The following is a 20087-nucleotide window of genomic DNA, read 5'->3' on the forward strand; positions in this document are numbered from 1 at the left end:
CTCTTACAAAACGCCCAAGCGGTGTGAAAGAACTTGAAATGATACTTATAAGTATTAGTACTGTTTTCGTATAAAAAAATACAAAGAGACAATTTAGAAAGTAAACGTGGCATAAAAATGGAAATTCGAACTTTTATGTAATACATATAGGAATGCTTCTCAAGTCACTAACTTATTTTAAATTTTAAAATATGATTTTAGAGCTAATTTAGATGATTTTTGTTGTTTTTCGTACTTGGTTTTGGCTTTTTAGCCGTTAAAATAGTTGTAAAATTTTTTAACCTAAACGAGTTTAGGTTCTTCACGGGATGTTCAGATAAATACTCCACCAGTTTTCAAACCGCTGAAGGATATATTTTTGCAAAGAAATATGTAAAATTTCACGAAAATATCCAAATAGTAAATATAATTAATCATACGCTAATTTCACGAAATAGTAAATACCCGTTTTCACGTAGGACGAAAAATCTCACCCAAACTCGACTAAACTAAGCCACTCGTCATCAATTTATTATACCTTATCTTTTGACATTTGCTTATGCATATAAGTAAAAATTTAAATTTTGAAGCTTAAATTTAAAGTTGATTTTAAGGTTTTTTCACTAATGTTTATTTTACCGTCTTGGTTTAAATCACTATGAACATGTATATGAAAGTTTTGTTCATAAATTATTTTGTATTTACAGATATGTTGTTTGCTCTTTTCTTTTAGAAACCCATAAAATAACCCCTACTAGGGTTAGCACCACAAACAGAGGCGTGTTACCGCTGCCATACTTCCACACCCTCGTCCTTTCGTCTTTGTTTATGCTTAGAAGCCAAATTTAAATTTTTAGGCTTAAATTTAAAGTTGATTTTGGATTTCTTTCAAGAATTTGCTCTCGTTTCGCTAAAAACGTACTAAAAGTTTTTATTTAATTTTTTTAATATAAATATGTCATACTGTTGAGCATACGAACTGCAGTAGCCATTAATGGATTGTGCTAGTGGAGCTTGCTCAGGTGTCATGACGCATGCACAGGAAACCTGTGTGGCACGCTGGCATACGTTTAAGCCCCATGACAGTCGCTCAAAATGATGCAGATGATATCATTATCTTCGAAAGATCTGTTTCTTGTTGTCTGGTTTACCAATCAATCAACTATTTTAGTTGTTGAATTAAAATCTAACCAGCCTGATCTATTTTCATCTTCATATATAAAAAAAATATAACTATATACCTGCCACTTACGTTCCTCCTCTCTCTGCTCCCTACAGCTACCGCCGCTCCTGCATGCCTTGAATTGTGTTCTTCAGTTATTTTCACGCGTATATCTATACTACTATAAAACTATAAAAGACAACAGTGATGGTGGTGACCATCTCTGTTAAGTAGGGTATTGTATCAGTATAATATGTGTGAATACTCTAGCTGTTTTTTGTATTTGCGCAGCTCTACAACTCAATTTTTTAAGTATGGTTATGTTTTTATTTGTAGATGAAATATTTTTTTGGTATTTTTAAACACAGTACAGCACATATGCAATCTTGTTTTAGTCCATCAAACTATTTTTCAACAAAATTTAATTTTTCTATTTTCGATAACCTGTTGCAACGTATATGCACTTAGCTAGTTTTTCAAATATGTAAATGATGCATTTCTATAAAAAGAAATTATTAAAAGTTGCTTTAAAAATTTATATTAATTTATTTTAAAAAATAGCTATTACTTAATTAATCATACGTTAATGAATTGCTCCAGTTACGCGTCGAGAGGGGAGAAGTTCCCAACATGCCCAAACAAACGCAACCTTAGCCATGTGTCCATCCTCGCTCCTCACACACGCATCACATCCCTATATATAGTTCATAGCATACGTTGCCATTCCCACAGTTTTCGCTCTTTTCTCAAGGGCTTCCCTCATGCCACTATGTCACATACTCATATAGGGGTGGATAGAAAGCTCGTGGTTCGTTAGCTCGCTTGACTCGTGACAAATGTACTCGGCTCGACTCGTTTCACTTTTTTCTAACGAGCCGAGCTAACATTTTAGCTCGTTAGATATTACGAGCCAGCTCGAGCTAGCTCGTGAGCTGCTCGCGAGCCTAACGAGTTAGACCAAATACACGCGATTTACCGGCATTCATTGATTCCACCCCAGAATGCATGTGTTCAGTACTTTAGAGGTTCACCATATGATTTGTTGGTTCAAACTTTAATATTTAAATACAATTGCATATGATTTGTATGTTTAAACTAAAAATTTGCTTGTATAATTTATTAAAAAATTATTTAGATTCACTCCTCATCCATGGCTCACGAGCCTAACGAGCCAGCTCGAGCTTGATAACGAGCCAAGCTAGGCTAGGTTTTTAGCTCGTTACGATAACGAGCCGAGCCAAGCCAGCTCGTTATCTTAACGAGCTAGACCGAACCGAGCCGAGCTGGTTTGTTATCCACCCCTACCCTCACACTGTCTGATGGTCCATTACGTAACAGTGAACGTTGGTCAGTGTAACCTCTCGCCTAGCCTCCTTGTAAACCATCAGGATACACGCGGGAGCAAGCAGATGGCCCGAAAAACGCCCGAAGCACTACCGTGTTAGCAATTCGCCCCCACATTTAATTTTCAGATATGTTGATATTCCCAATGTTTTCACTCTTTCTTGAGTCTTCCTGATGCCACTGCATTACACGATGGTATATATAGGATCCTATGTATGTTTGGATGGTTTAATTTATATAATGTTCAAATATCGTAATTATACTATGTTAAAAAGAATGCAACTAAAATTGATCGAAAAGACATATTATTAAGGGAGATTTATCGTTGTTTTTCTCTTTGTAGAATTTATTTTTCTTTCTTTCTTTGCTTTAGATTAGGACTTTTTTGAATGTTTCTGGGCCTACCCGAGTCACAACCTTGATACGACTACGCTGCTAGTACATAATAGTGAATATTGCTCACTGCCTACCTGTTTCCTGGCCTCCTCATAAACCCATTGCCCTGTCCTTGGGAGGGTATAGATACCAAAACAAAATGGACAATACTAATATGTAAATAGGATAAATCATCCCTATAATTAACTGGTTCAGTTGACTTGATCATCCATCAAACCTGAGGTGACAACCTGCTCTCTCTGGAACCCTACTTAATCTCCTATTTTTTCAGCCCCATTTCCTCCTTGCAATGGCGGCTCATCACTGATGGATGGCGGGGGACGGGTCAGTCTTAGCCACTCCTCTACTAGTAGTATATCCACTCATGTCTTTCCATTATCTTCGATTATTCGTGTAGTTTTTGCACTTTTCGTCCACAAGGTAGTCGTCCGTGCCGACTACTCTTGTCATGTTGTCATGGTATTCGACGTTAGGTTTATGCCATCCGGTGAAATAAGGGTCTCTTCGGTTTGAAGTATTTTTAGAGAAAAAATAGAGGAATTGAACCGTTTCCTCTGAAATTCCTGTAAAATTCTTGTGATCCGAAGAAGCTCTAAGGTGTCACTAGATTATCTCTCCAACCAATTGTCTGGGATACTATCAAGTTTGCATAAGAAAATATAGCAATGAATACTTTAATTTCTCTGGCTTTGTCAAATGAAGGAGTTGGCCTTCCTCTACACCTCCAATGAGAATTCCTCAAAGGGTGTCTAAAGTTGCCAATATTCACCATGGAAACCTAACCCTAGTCGAGTATGGACCTCGGTTTCTAGAGATGAAAACAACTAGAAATGGTCAGAAAACTGCCTCTTCCATTCCATTAGCCATATTTTTTCCTGCAAACAAAATTGGAATGGTAAATCCAGGAACAAGAACAATATCGGGACTACTAGAATATATATCAAAAACAGAACTGACACAAGAAATATACCAGCATCGGTCGATAGCCCAAAATTCATGTCGGAAACAATAGAACACCACATATGTATCTATGCATAACTATATAATATAATTTCATGCTTGCATCATGTCATATTGTCATCACCTATTCATGTCATATTTTCAGTTATTTACTAGTGTAAATGATATTTTTAGTTATTAACTAGTTATTTGATATTTTTAGTTAGTGTAAATGATGGAATTAGTTACCACAAACTTAAAAAATCTATCTTAGAATGGTAAGATGCTGAACTTCTATATAGAAATATTTTATTAAAAAAGCACCGTTTAGTAGTTCGGGAAGGATGCACGCAAAATCCGAGAAAAAATCTAAGAAAAAACCAGAGTAAAGAACACATCATAGTGCCACTATAATCTGGTCGCATGATATGGAAATAATACTTGATGATAGATCATGTATTAGATGTTTGGCAATCCAGGAGTCCACCACCACAAATCCAGAACACTACAATAGTCCACAAGCATGTGCATGATCATGATAAAATTACACCATAACTAATATTACCAAACTAGAAAGCCTAACATTATGCAAATTATTCTTCTTGGATATAGTTTCAGGTTGCTATGATACATGTCCTAAAACCATTCCTTAGTGGATTCAGTTAAATAAAGACACAATCAATCGATGGAAAATCTTATCCAGAAGAGTCCAAGTTCAAGAAAGAATCATGGAGACCAAGACATGACGGTTTAATTTTATCTATTAATTAGATTTAGTTTAGGAATTTTGTTTTATCTCTAGGAAAATCTCGTGTCGGATTAGGACATTGTTTCCTTTTGATTTTAGGATTAAATATAGAGTCCAAATAAGACTCGTTATTTCTTTTTATCTATTAGGAAACGTGTGGCGTGTCCCATATGAACTATCCACCCATAGGTGTATGCTTCTCTACTAAAGTGGGTTGGAAAGCCTGTATGCTTAATCTATGCAGGGTAGGTGCTCTATTCAACAATATGCACCACGACTTCTCTCTTCTCGAGAATCCATACATCCCTTATCAGTGTATGGAGAGCTATCTTTCGAGCACAGGTTGAGGTTCGTCCTCATTGGGAAAATGGAGCACCAAGGGTCATTGTAAACATTGACATAGATCAATAAAATTATTCTCGGCACATCGTCACCCTTCTCACCGAGGTTTCATCACCGGCGAAACTTGGCACCTGACACGAGGCTACATCGCTTCAATCTCCGGCAGAGGGGTAAGTAATATGTTCTGCCAGCCCCGATAGTCATACCGACTGGATTAGAACTGTCTCGGTTTGGTTCGATCTTTTGATTTGGTTATACGATTGTTAGTTACCGTATCAGTTTCAACTTAGGTTACTCCTGTATCTTGGGTTGATCTGGTCGACAACTTTGGGTGATTTACGTTAATTTGATATTTGCTAGCTATTTGACATATTCAGTTTAATATTGTCTCGGTTTAGTCCGATCTATTAGATTTGGTCTAATTTTCTATGATTATTCCTAGTAATTTAGGCTAGATTATTTTATAAATTTTAGTCGGTTATCAGTTGGTTATAGCCGATGATTCCTTGATGGTCTGCATATTCATTGTGTTTATAGCAATAGAGTAGCTGATTGCCTTAATGCATTACTTTTACACCAATCGGTTTTCTTTATTTATATCAGTAGTTATTTAGGTTACATTGGCTTATGAGTATTATATACTAATTGGTTTTAGCCAATCATAACACATGGTTCATTGTTTATTTAGTTATTATTCGAGTATACCCGTATCGGAATCACAGCCGATCCAAACTTTCAATAGCCGATTGTTCAGCCTATCGGCTAAACGCACGCTGCTATATCAGCATCCGATCGGCTGAGTTCTTAGTAACTATGGGCTCGATAGCTGATTGACTTGTTTTATTATTTATCTTGTCAGTTGAAAGATCAAACTGACTGGCACGCCCGTACTTTCTAAGAATTTAGGTCCTGCACTGGAGCAATCTAGAAGACTCTCAAGCCTACGTGTGTAACACGTCATCAGCCTTTTGGTGCCAACACATTGTTAATTCACTATATATCATACTAGATACCTAATGGTTGGTGCTTGATGGGATGATTGAGCTGAAAGGGTTTGGAAATTTCTAGTAAATTACCATACCAAAACAGATACCGACAAAACGATCAGGAAAAACTCTCTTGTTTAAGATGCACATTACCGTTTCTGTTTCCAATACCGTTATAAACAATTGGTAGAAACTAATAGCTTTGGGCAGTACGATGGGTAATTTCCATCCCATTTTCCATCCCTATATATTTCCTTTGTAGTCCACCCTATTTTACATGTTTTCTTCGTCGGTGAAACGGGGATAAATCTGGCTGATTCATGAGGATTTGCTGCGGCTGCGCCGAATATGCGTAAGAACTCGGACAGAAATCCTTTATGGTGTGGCTGGAATTTTGCATCGTGAGCCAACCCACAAGCCTCCACATATAAGAGGTCTCTTTTGGGTTTGTGCGAAGGCTTTTCTTTGCAGCTCGACTTGATTCAGGCTCTGTTGCCTGTTGGAGCTGAGCTCCGCGACTTTGCCGTCCACTACGGGAAAAGAACTCGATCATTCTTCAATAGTCTTTTTAAGTTCTTTTCTATAAAAAATTTTGTTCAAAGGTGCAATTCTTTTATTACAAAAGGACTCATTTGCAAAACTGGATGCATCCCAGTGAGATATGCTTTACTTATGGTTAATATCCATGTATCTTGTTCTAAATCTTTGCTAATGAATTGAATAAACAAGTATTCAAATAAAACATCCTTACAAATTTAACCAAATATGACATAATTTTATAATGTAATCGTTGTTTTAAAATTTTGGTCCAGCGCTTAATTTACACATACTGGTGTGGTAGGGGTGATAATGGCACATGTTTTTAGCCTACAATATTTAACGGTTGGTTAAAAATGGTGTGCTAAAATTTTATGAATTTTTGAGCTAAGAGTATATAAGAGCTAAGTAAAGTTATGAATGACCAACGAGTCCTGATCCATTAGTAATGAGTACGGGATAATGCGAACAAAATGAATGTTACCCTCCCATATCAAAAGCAAAAATTGATAATCGCATCTATCCAACATGGGTAAGCTATTTTCAAAAAGGAAAAATATACGGGTAAGCTCCACCCTCTTCCCTGCCTACCCTTTTGACAATCGAGTATAGGGGAGATGTCAGGCCGCTCTGTTCGATCACATTAGGGAGACACTTCTCCCTCTCTGGCCGTAGTCTCTATTTATTTCTTTTACTTACATTTATAAGTTAAAATTTAAATTTTTAATTTTAAATATGGAGATTTTTTATCTTATTTTATTTTTCAGCATTTTCTTCTAAATCAATATATATATATATATGTATATATATATAAGTTTTATTCATAAATTATTTTTTATTTACAAATATATTACAGTGGAAAAGTCAAACAGTGACCCCATATGTATAAATGAAGAGGATAGAACAGTAGCCATTCCATCCCAATGTAAAATAGATCATGTGACTAACATATTGCCATGTATAACACATCACCAAATATCGAGCAACAATTGGGGGTGGACAAAAAGCTCGGGCATGGCTCGAGCTTGCGAAGCTCGGCTCGGCTCATTTTCACCCCTAGCAACAATATTCTGATTTCTTTTTTTGAACCTCGAAGAAAAACGTTCAGCTATTTTTTTTAAAAAAAAAACAGAATTGGTAGAGATGGACAAACGGTAGCCTGTCTCAACTTGCCTCACAGCCTATGTGCCAAATGGTTAGCACTGACACAGCTTTTAGACGGGTTACACCACCGCGACAAGGGTGGATGATGATGCAACTGCTCCCGTTTGATCAGTTACGATGGGGTATTCATGCATCATGCAAGCCTCAACGAAAAGGGCCATTGCTTACGAAAATCCCAACCATCCAGAGATCTGGGGCGATTGTTTAGCTTGACGAGGGAACAGTCTAACGATATATTTATAAATGAAAAATAATTTTTAAAAAAACTTTCATGCATGTGCTCTTAGCAATCTAAAAATCCAAAGGTAAAAAGTAACCTACGATAAAAAAAATAAATCTAATTAACTCTAAATTTAATGTTAAAAATTTAAATTTTAGCTTATAAACAAATTAAAGCGAAAGCGAAAAGAGACGGACAAGCTATGTGATCTCCTAAACGCCGGCGTACGTACGTGATAGCAGCAAGCGCACACACGGTGCAGCAGTGCAGCACGTACGCGTCGGTCCACCAGCCGCCGCAGCGCCGCTGGCAACGGTGACATCGGCCGCGGCCCGCGGGCAATAGTAATAACTGCAACACGCGCGTTCCACTGCCTCCGCGCGCCATGGATGCCATAGACAGCGCCGCTGGCGGCTGCTGGTGGTGCTGCCGCTGCTCGATCCTCTTTAAATGGCTTGTCTGACAGGAGGAGAGGAAGCCAAATTCCATTGCGATGCGGCGGCGAATTTCCTGAAGCTTCTTTGTGGCGATCGAGGCACGCATGTTAAATGGCCAATAGCGGCAGCGGCAGCGACAGCTCAGATAGAGTAGCCGAGACCATTCCTAACCCAATGACTATGATGATATCTATAGCATTAAATAAATTACCATTTAAGATAAAAAATAACGTGGCAAGTGAGTAAATGAAGAAAGAGAATGAAACCATATCTTGCATGAGACATGGTTTCTATACAACATTCAAGATATCATGTGAGATAAGTAGTATTAAATTGAAGTATGGAATAGTGATGTTTGCATTGAAAGAGTAGTGTCTAGTACTAGTTTCTTGATGATAGAGAGTTTATGGAAACTATATCTAATGTTATGGGTTGGGAAATTACCGTGGCCCCGGGAGGTAGTAGCTGTAACCGTATGATACCGAACAAATTTAGCGACATAAGACAGTCTCAATACGATAGACTATAAGAAATCATCTATAGAAACCATTTTTTTATAATGAAAGTGTCTTCAAGTAATAATTGTTTCCTCTTTCTCTCTTAACTCGATATTCTTCCACCAACGGTGGCACATGCCGACTAGAAACCAGATGTTTCTCCCAATAATGAAGTCATAGTTTCTCAATGCATTGGGTGAAGAGAAGACTTGATTTCTTCAGAGCAAGGCTAATAATATAGCCAATAAGCTGACTATAAGATTTCTTATAGCCTTCTCTTAGCCTACCGATATACTAGTTAGCTCTTTATCATTAATGCAGGACCCACGTGTCACTCTCATAGAGTTTCTTGGTTCCTGTGCCAAGCTGGCTACAAGCTAACCGCCTGCTTACCCTCTCTCATCCCTTCTCTCCTCCACGTAAGCATATAACCAACTTATAGCCTGCTATTATACTTGCTCTCATGCGGAAACCATTTCTAAGTTTTTACTCTCTTTCTTCATTAATTACGTTGTCATGTTATCATTTTGCTTATACGGCAAGCTATTTAATGAGGATAGAAACCATAATTAATACACTATTAAGACTATCCCAAGAGATTTAGGGTTGACAAGTTCTCTAACAATATATTCCCTCCGTTTCAGGTTATAAGACTTTCTGGTCTTGTCTAGATTCATATGTATGCTAATAAATATAGATACATATACAAAACACATATACATTAAGACACGGATGGATCTTGGTAAAGTCAGAAAATCTTATATCCTGGAACAGAGGAAAGAAGAGATTATGCAAGTTATCCTATCATCACATCTCATTCAAATTTTCTCGGTTTTACCTCTTACCACTCTTCACCCCTTATATTAATGGGGAATGTCATGGTTTTTGCTTCTCTATCCTTAATTTCTACATAACAATATAGAATCCCTTATATAAAATGATGAAGTAGTTATTTTAACTTAGTTGATATACCGAGTAGATAATGTTACCACACCGCAATAGTAAGCCTGGTCACTATGGTAACCACTATCAAGGGAAATCTGGTCACTAGCATGTTACTAATGCTTTTGTTTGCCAAGATCAAATTCTAGTCATCTCCAGGGACATACCGGAAAAATATATACTCCCGCTAGTCAATACTCCCACGTTCTAAAATAATATTCTATCCGTTTCAGGTCATAAGACCGTTTGTCATTGCTTAGATTTATATATATGCTAATAAACTTAGACATATATACAAAACCTATATATTGGGATATAGATGAATCTAAGTAAAGATAGAAAGTCTTATAACCTGAAACGGATGAAATATCTTTTACCCAATTCATTATCCCATAAAGACATCATCTTGAAGACAATCAAATGCATTGAAGTTTTTAAAAGTTCTATATACATTGGGGTTTGTTAAAAGTATGTGACAAATGCTTATGAGTTTGTTAAAGTGGATGACATTTTAGGGTGTGTTTGCTTGCTGTCCTCAAAACCGCGTCTGGCTCAGGCGTCGTTCTTAAGCGTTCGATTTCAGTCACTTGCGCCTGGATCGACCGACATGAGTGATGGGCTCCAGGTCAGGGCAACAACCCTTAGTTTTTTTTGACTTTATCAGTATATGTGAGATGAGCAAAAACAAGGTTATCATTTTTTGGCTTTTGCTTATGCTTATAAGTCAAAATTTAAATTTTTAATCTTAAATTTGGAGTTGATTTTAAGATTTTTTATTACAGTTTATTTTCTAGTCTAGACTTTTAGATCGCTATGAACACGTATAAAAAATATTTATTCATAAATTATTTTTTATTTACAAATATATTGTTTAGCTTTTATTTTTAGAAAGCCAAAAGATGACCGTCAAACTTTTTGACCGTGGTTTTATTAAAAGTTTATATAATTATCATATCTTGTTATAATTTGATTTATTACTTATATATTTTACAACTTACGTTTTCACGTATTTGTATAAATTTTATGAATAAGACAAGTAGCCAAAATATGCAAAAAAAAATTTAACAGCATCATATATTAAAATACAGATGTAGCAGTATTTAGCATCAATTCTCTCAATATGAAATAAATTTAAATGGAGAGTTCAGTACTAACATGGCCCCTCCCAGAGGATGGGCCACGAAATGGCCCTTGGAAAACGGTGTCTATTGCAATTTCAATGGTTGTGGAAAAGGCTGGACTCGGCAGTAATGTACTGTTGTATATGAAATTCATGTTACAAAAGCGTGTATACGAATTGCGAAGTTGAAAATTTTGTTTACACCATGGATGAAATGATAATTGCTGAAGAAAATTTTAAATTCGTTTACTAACTTTTAAAGTTCAAAAGCATTTTCCCTTATGCAACAAAAGACATATCGCTAGGGACACGTTAAGTTCGACGCAAGGTTGAAAAATGACGGTTGTTTAGAGTGTGTTCGATTTTAAAGTTTAAGGTTGATTCTGTTCTGCAAAAGCGTGTGTGTGGTGTGTGTGGGGGGGGGGGGGGGGGTCATAAACTGGATATTTTCCTTCATATTAATTGTGACGACGAAGTATGTGTGGTCAATTGTTGTGTCCAGATGTAGTGAGCAGAAAATTAATCCTAAATAAGTAGAGAATTGGAGGCCAGCAAAAATTGAATTTGCTAGATCTAAACAACGAAACATTGTCATACTTTCACTGCCCAGTACCATAAGACTCCCTCAATTTCAAATTATCTGTCATTCTAGCATTCTATTTTTCATCAAAATACTTGTCATTCTCACATTCCTTAACATTTTTGGAGGTGACCTTTCCTCCCCACCCTTCATCAATTGATGCAGCCATAGCTACTAATCAGAGTTAACAATTGCTTTGGGAAAACAATTGGGTCGTACTTAAAAAGGGTAATCCCAACCCATAACACTAGATATGGTTTCTATAAACTTCTCATCATCAAGAAACTAGTACTAGACACTACTACTCTTCCAATACAAACACCACTATTCCACACTTAAATTTAATGCTACCTATCTCACATGATATCTTGGATGTTGTGTAGAAACCATGTCTCATACAAGACATGGTTTCATTCTCTTCCTCATTTATTCACTTGTCACATCATTTTTTATCCTATGTAACAACTTATTTAATGCTATGGACATCATCCTAGTCATTGGGTTGAGAATGCATTGACACCTGCTTATTTTGGAATGACTTATTTTGGAATGAAATTTGCTAGAATACAAATGATCTGAAACGAAGTGACAAACAATAGAAATCACAATGTTATGTCTATTCGATATGAAATGCTTGATTAACTCTCCTCTCATTCCTTTTTGTTGGCCAATCATGATAACCAGGCCCTTTTAGGCTCCATCATGATAACCAGGCCATTAACATCTTAATCATGTATAAACAAATAGCAATACCAAGACATGACCTTTCCTTTAAACAACACAACTTGATTAATTGCGCGGCAACATTATTAATGTATATTATGGCAGCAAAGTAGTAAACATTTATCATAGGAGATCTGTTTCATAATTCATAACAGTGATAAGACTTAAAAAGAGAAATCATTGCATTTGAAGTACATTAAATAAAAGCCATTGACACGAACAGCCTATTCAATTCGGATATAGAGATGCAAGATTATGTTTAGAGTTTGTTGCTTCAGCTATCTATATTTAAATGTGTGCTGGAATCATACATAGAAATGGGATGGTAGAAGCTGATACAGAAACAATTGAAAACTGCAAATATTTTCATCAGAGGAAAACTATCCAATTGGCCTTGTACTCAACACGGATTTTTCCTGAATATTTGAAGTACCAAAAGTTACAAAATCATGATTAAGGATGATATCTAAACATGAAGTTTCTTATTGACAGTTTATGTCTGGAAATGATATGGCTCAATCACACGTCAGACAAGAAACATTGGACGGAATCTGGTTTCTGAGCTCCTGCTTATAAACGTTATTCCACATTCTTTCTTATTGTAATATTCTGTATGCATTGCTAATTAAAAGTATAAATGTTCATTGCCAGAGTGCCACTATGCTATCTTGCACCTATATGGGGAGTAAAACAAAATTGAACATTTAATAGCCGCGTGACCAAGTTTACAAACTTATTGTTCGTAAAATCATGCAAGATAGGAGACCATGACTAACATTTACATTACTCAAATAATTAGTTTATTCTGATTTGATTAAATAGATTTATGAATGACAATCCAATAAACCTGAGTACAGAGCAACTATTTTTGCTTCACAGAAAGAGTAATTTACATATCAACAATTCAGCATTCTCGTTTCTCTAGAAATGCTACTAAGTGCAATTTCGGAGCTTCATTCAGATAACAATACAAGGGCCTATGAGCAGTATAAGAAGCTAGAATGCTAGAGCAATCACAACAAAGTGTAAAATGGATCCCAATTGCACAACTACTAACCTTTTCCGAGGCAACCAATATCCGAAACTTCTGACTTCACTAACTGCGATCCAGTTTTTACCCCAAGTATCACAAAATGTCCTTGATGAAGTCGAGATTGAGCGTGTCACGGACAATCAGAAACATGCCAACCATAAGTACCACCAATATACCGGACGACATGATCCTTTGTTCAATTTCACGGGGTATCTTCCGCCCACCACGGGCCGCCTCAAGAAGGATCAACGCCAACGTCCCACCGTCTAATGCTGGCAACGGCAACAAGTTTATCGCGGCAAGATTGAGGTTGATCACTGCTGCAAACTGAAACAAGCCCTCGGCGCTTGACCTGGCCACCTCTGCACCCACGGCTATGATTGCAACCGGACCAGACACCTTCTCCGCTGTCTGCGAGAAGTTGAGAAACGTCTGCCTGAGCCCATCGAGCACCGTACCGCTCAGTGCAGTGAACTCACGCAAGGCGAGGACGGTCGCCTCGGCCAGGTTATTCGGGTGGACGCGAGTCACACGGAAATTGGGCGAGAGCTGCACACCAATGCGACCGGTCCCATCGACGCTGGTGTCCGGCACGACGGTGAGGTCAATGGACCGCCTGTCGCCGGCTCCTGGGCCGGTTCTTGAGACCGTGACGGAGACATTCTTGTTGGGGCTGGCCTTGATGAGGTCGACGAGTACAGGAACGGAGGGGTCCGGCGCGAGGCTGGGGACGGAGAGGATGACATCGCCCGGGAGGAGGCCGGCGCGCGCGGCGGCGGAGCCGGGGAGGACCTCGGGGACGAGGACGCCCGGGAGCTGCGCCTGGACGGGGACCCCGACGGTGAGCGCCTGGGCGTAGACGATGAGGAAGGCGAAGACGAGGTTGGCGGCGACGCCCGCGGAGACGACGAGGAGGCGGTCGGGGGCGGGGCGGTTGCGCAGGAGGTCGGGGTCGTCGGGCGCGAAGCCGGACTCCGGGTCGTCGTCGGGGAACCCGACGTAGCCGCCGAGCGGGATGGCGCGGAGCGCGTACTCGACGGGGCCGAGGCGGAAGCGCGCGAGGGCCGGGCCGAAGCCGACGGAGAACTGGGAGACGTGGATGCCGCGGGAGGTGGCCGCGAGGAAGTGGCCCGACTCGTGGACGAGCACGATGGCGGCGAGGACGGAGGCCGCGGAGGCGACCGACTCGACGCTGGCCAGGAGGTCCGACGGGGCTACGGCGGCGGCGGAGACGGGCCCGCGGTGGCGGCGGAGGAGGGGGAGGTGGGGGTGGGGGTGGAGGAGGGGTGGAGGCGGCTTGAGGGTGGGGGAGAGGTGGGTGGTGAGCATGGTGGGAGGAGGTGTGGATAATCTGGCATTCTTCTCTCGGGGTTTGGGGAGTTTGTGCTGCCGGTGAGGGTGTGTTTGTGTGGATGATAAGCGGGTGACGCTGCACGGCTGCTGACCGCCTTCGCTTTCTCCTTCCTTTTCTAGGCATTAAAGAGAAGTGGAGAACGGCTCAAAGACTTTCTCCTCAGCTAGTATCACGCTCGGAGTTTTATCCCAAGCCTAAAATCGTAAAAAGAAATTCGTAAACAACAATTGGCTTAATTAACTCAAGAAAAATCCCTCTAAAAGGAATTAATTCAATTAAATCGAGGCTCGCAAATCGATTAACTAGATTTAAATTCAAATTGCAGAACAATAAAATTTGATCAAACAAATTAATTTAAAATTCGGCAAAAGTGGGGTTTTCCTTTTTCCCTCCTTTTTCCTTTCTTTTTCCCTTCCTTCCCAAATTGGGCCGAAGTCCAATTTTCCTCCCTTCCTTTTCTTTTTCCTTTTTCTTTTTCCTCTCCTCCTTCCCGGCCCGGCCCAGCCGAGCCGGCCCACCTTCCCCGCCCGGCCGGCCCAGCCGAGCCGGCCTTCCGCTCCGGCCTTCGTCGCCACCGGTGGTCGCCGAGCTTCGTCGCCACCCTTTCGCCCTCCCGCCGCCGTGCCCCGTCGTCTCGACGCCGTTGGCCGGCCTCGCCACCGAACGTCGCAAGCCGTCGCTCGTCCGCGTCTCCACTTCCGCCTCATCCTCGCCGACTTGCTGCCGTCCTTCGTCGCCATCGGTGAGCCCTCCCCCTCCCTCTCTTTCTTCCACCATCGCTGGGTCCCCTCGCCACCGCGCCGTTGCCAGGCGCCATGCGCTACCGCCGCGTCGCTGCCGCATCTCCGCCCGGCGACGCCGTCACCCCGCGGTCGCCAATCCATCGCTGCCGGCGCCCGCTGCCGCCTCCACCTCCCGGCGCCATCGCCATCGCCCCGGACCGTGCGATGCCGCCCGTCGCCTTGCATGGCTCGTCGCTCCTCCACCTGCCGTCTTCGTCGCCTTGTCGTCGCCGTGGTGGCTCCGCCGCCGCTGGAGCGCCACCGAGCCTGGCGCGTTGTCGCCGCCTCTTCCCCGTGCCGGCGCCGTCCTCCGTTGCCCTCCTCTTGGTGCGGCCGCCTTCTCCGCCGTCACCCTCCCGTCACGCCGTCGTCGTCGTCCTCCCCGAGCCACTGTTGTTCTCCCTTCGGCGCCGCCGCTCTCCGTGCCGCCCCTCGCCGGTCCGCGTCACCCGCCGGTCGCCGCTCTCCGCGTCGTCCCCAGACGCCGCCCTCCGCCGCTGCTCGCGCCGCCGACGTTCTCGCTTCCCTGCTGCCGTCGCCATTCGCCGCCGCCCGCCGGTTCGCGCCGCTCGTCGCCGGACGCCGTCCTCCGCCGGCTGCCGCCCACCGCCGCCCACTCCCCGCACCGTCGGCCGAGCTCTCCACCCCTCTCCTCTGCTCTGCCTCCCCTCTGGCTGGCAGGGCCCACTAACCAGCCACCACCTCTCTCCGCCAGGTGGGGCCCGCTCCACCAGCTCCCTCCATCTCTCCCTTTCTCTCTCCCCCTGGGCCCCCTTGTCAGCCCCTCTCCTCCTTTGGTCTCACTGTCCAGTGGGACCCAGATGTCAGCTCTCCCTTCCTCTCTCCTCGCTGACGTCAGCAGCCCCATTAATTGCGCAATAATTGATTTAGGACTTTTCTGTTTAGCTAAAAAACCCAGAAAACTTCTAAAATTCATAAGTAATTCATCTAGTCTCCGTTTAGGTCTAGTCAAGTTTCATTAAATCCAGAAAAATACCAAGAATCCATTAAAAATAGTTTCTTTCTCTGTTTCAGTAGTTTTATAGCCTGTTTTTCTTGTTTTGCCTTGTTTGTCGTAGGTTTTGACCCCGTCGAAGCGCCGTTCGTTCTCGAAGTCGTCGCCGAAGTTCCTCGTGGGTCTAAGCAAGGCAAGTGGCACCCTCCTTTGATCATATTGAACCTATAAAATCCCCCGCTTTTACATTCAAATATGCATTGTATTCAAATGTATTTACTTTATTTATCTATTGGGCATTTACCTATATATCCATTGATTCCCATTTATTATTGTCATCCCAGGGTTAATTTGACTAGAATTAGGGTTAGTCAATGCTTAGCCATGCTTAGTTCAACTAGCTCACCAATTATTACTTAATTACTGTTACACTTTGATAGACCTTTAATGGTTGCTACCATTATTCATTTCCCGAGGTGGATTAATACAACTAAAATATTGCTTATGGTGGGCTGTGGGTGCATGGTTTTGAGAGTCGTGCCCATGGCAATTAAGGACCGGTTCTCAGGAAACCCTGAAGGTCTTACACGTACTAACCACAAGCCAGAATGGGCAACGGTGAGAATCGTAATCTAGCTTGTCCCTATTCGACGTACCCAGGCAAGGGTAGGCGTGATGGAGTATGGACGGGCAATCGTGGTGTAACGAAAGCTTCTCCTGCTTCCGGATCTACCAAGGCACAAGAGGGGACTGCCCGACTTGGTGTAAAGGAGGGGGTGAAACCTGAAGTGTGGTGCGATTATCTAGGGAGGGTTGGGTGAAAGGTCTTATCATGGTTTCCATACTGAGGTATCGTGGTGATACGTTGGGGCATGGTAACATGCTTGGCAGCCATGTCTTGTGGGTAAAGTTGTACACCTCTGCAGAGTAAAACTATTCGAATAGCCGTGCCCGCGGTTATTGGGCGAACTGACAGACTCACTGGGATTAGTTGAACCATTAATAACCTGATTAATCTTGGAACTGGTTTGACCCTGCGCAACGTGGTGTAACGTTGGCAGTGGTTTGGGTCTGTCGCAACGTGGTTTAACGTTGGGCAGAGGGTTGACCCTGTCGCTACGTGGTGTAACGTTCGACAGTGGTTTGGGCCTGTTGCAATGTGGTGTAACGTTGGACAGTGGATGATTATTTTAATTGTTTACTTTACTTTTATTTCAGTCTATTCTATCTACTGTTTTGCTAAATTACTGTAGCTTTGTGCAATTTAACCTTAGCCTATCCTTGTTACCCTGTTGCATTCATTATTCTCCCCCTCTTGGGTGTTACTTGTTGAGTACGGTGGTTTGTACTCAGCCTTGCTTAATTTTTTCCCCCACCAGAGCAAGTGCCAGAGCCTGTGTCAGAAGAAGGTTGTTCCGAAGGTTGAAGTAAGGTTCAGTCCGCCATCAAGAGTGCCTGTGGTGTGGAGCCGTCATCGCCAGCTAAAGCTGAAGATTAGATGGTTTAGTTTGTTTTCCTTTTCCGCTGCATTTCGATAGATAATTGTTTTTATTTGTTTTTAAGTCGCGGAACTGTGTATTGATTTGTCATAGTGTGTACTCGGGCTGATGCCTGGACCGAGATTTAATACATGCTATTGTTCAGAAATTTGGTGTAAATTTCTGGGCGTGACAGCTAGCGACGCCAGTGGGACCGGTTTTGGTAAGAATCCACCGTCATAAAACCCGTGGGTGTAAGCTAGATCTATCTCCGTAAATTTTTTTAGATGTAAAACTAAACTCATACACATACCCGATATAACCATATCAATCAAAAAACATCTTAATTGATACATCTCCACGAGCATATTGAGGATTTCCAACATTTAATTAAAGGTAATAAGCAAATAAATATAATCGATTGATTAATATAGCAACAAGAAAATGAGAAATGTATAATAGTAAGCAAGTAAAACTAAGCTCGTCAAATCGTAATGTTCAGTCATCCAATCATATCCATGTAGGTAGCCAATCATGCATCAACAATAGTCTTGTATATCCATGCATCAACAATAGTCTCGTATATTGCCAAAAATCAATATTGCATTAGGACACACAACATAATTTGGTCCATCTTGTATATTCATCATTTTTTGTTGTAAGTGATAGGTCTGATTTCAATGATCCATCCAAAGTAACCAAACAAAATCTTCTAATTTCATTGTACACGTACTATTCCAAATCAACTCAAGCAGTAGGTATGGGTTGAAGTAAGAGAAGAACATGGAGTAAACTTTTTCGGATTGACACACACATCTGTGCTCCATGGAAGCTCCATGCATCATGCTAATTGATCCTCTGTATTATCCTATAAATTGCTGTGGGTCTTTCACTGTTGTGCGACTTCAATTGATTTTTGGCAAAAAAAAATATTATTATATATGTTGCCGATCTGGATTGGTAGTATTACTATAGGGTGGCTAACGAGACACAAAGATCGATGGTAAGAGGTAGACAAGAGGTTACCCAGGTTCAGGCTCTTGATATGCGAGATTAATACCCTACTTCTATTTAGCGATTGTATTCAAATGTGATCAAATCAACAATGAAACAACCGATCTGAATATGACGTTCCCCTCAGGGGAGCCCCTGTCCCCCTATATAATGAGGGACAATGTTACATATAGAGACCTAACCTGATAAGATCAAGACATGTCTGACCCAGATACGACAGAGTCCAGCAATCTCGGTATATAATCTTAGATATAACCAAACTCTAACCAACCCAGTACAAGATAATGATGCCTTCCTTGTACGGTACCCCTTCTCTATACGAATATGTACAGGTTACGGATAACCCATGTACGAGTATCTCATATTATATTTTTATGCCAAAGAATGGTTTAACAGATATATCCTCTCATGGAAAATGGGAATGATTCTAGAAAATCATCCTACAATGTTAATCCATTCCATTCATCTTTTCAAAAAAGTTTTATTTCCTTATGTCCAATTTGGGCATTTGTTATTCCTCTGAATAATTGTATTACCTGAAAATGTCTCTGTCGATGAAATGGGCCCGGGGGTATGTTGCACAAAGAGACCATGTCATCCAACACATTACCATGTGTCTTTTCGATGAAAAGATCAAGGTCATCGCAGGCACTATCTCCGACCTACGACCTTCACCAAGGAGACTGCCCTAGATCCATCTGTCCTGCCCCAAGGGGTCTTGGGCCCGTGACAGAGAGGCGGCCATCCCCATGAAGGAAGGGGTCAAGCCTCCCTGACCCCTCGGGCCCTTGTTTCATGTGCCTAAGACGTGCTAGCTGATGGACCTAGTACAGTGTGTTCTCCCGACGCCTTGCCATGTCGCATGCATGGTGCCACATTTAAAGAGGCATGTGGGAGGGCACAGTAAGTCGCCACTGAATTACGGATGTGATGATGGAGCGATAGCATGTCAAGAGCATGTGCCTGCCCCAGTAGGGGATAGGACTCATGTCAACCCCATCGCATTAGCTATTAATGAAAGCGATTCTTCGGCTCCCCACCCCATGGGACAGAGGGGCGCATCGTCCTCGAGGCTGCCCATCATTGTCCTCGCCATGCCTTGGATACGAAGGGACTAGGCGATTTAGCATTAAATGTGAGGATGACGTTGGCCACTCCACTCACGTCATGATCCACGTCACGATGGGACGTGGCCCGCACTCGAAAAGGGATGCGCTGTCACTAGCCGCATTGGATTAAGACATGCATTAAATGCCCTGAATTATGTGTATTTCCTAGACTTGGAGATCTCGAGTCTAGGCGTGTGTGAGAGCCCCTTGACGTATAAAAACAGGCCCTTGCCTTAGAAGAATAAG

The 20087-nt window shown here is 41.6% G+C and overlaps 1 protein-coding gene across 1 annotated transcript; it reads right to left on the reverse strand.

Moving 5' to 3' along the window:
* Positions 1–12973: 12973 nt before the first annotated feature.
* Positions 12974–14541, reverse strand: LOC102719751 (probable membrane metalloprotease ARASP2, chloroplastic). Its single transcript, XM_015834471.2, has one exon. The coding sequence runs from the start codon at positions 14476–14478 to the stop codon at positions 13243–13245; it is 1236 nt and encodes a 411-aa protein (XP_015689957.2). The 5' UTR covers positions 14479–14541; the 3' UTR covers positions 12974–13242.
* Between the last annotated feature and the right edge of the window lie 5546 nt (positions 14542–20087).

The sequence above is a fragment of the Oryza brachyantha genome, chromosome 3, assembly GCF_000231095.2.
Source record: "Oryza brachyantha chromosome 3, ObraRS2, whole genome shotgun sequence".
Taxonomy (NCBI): domain Eukaryota; kingdom Viridiplantae; phylum Streptophyta; class Magnoliopsida; order Poales; family Poaceae; genus Oryza; species Oryza brachyantha.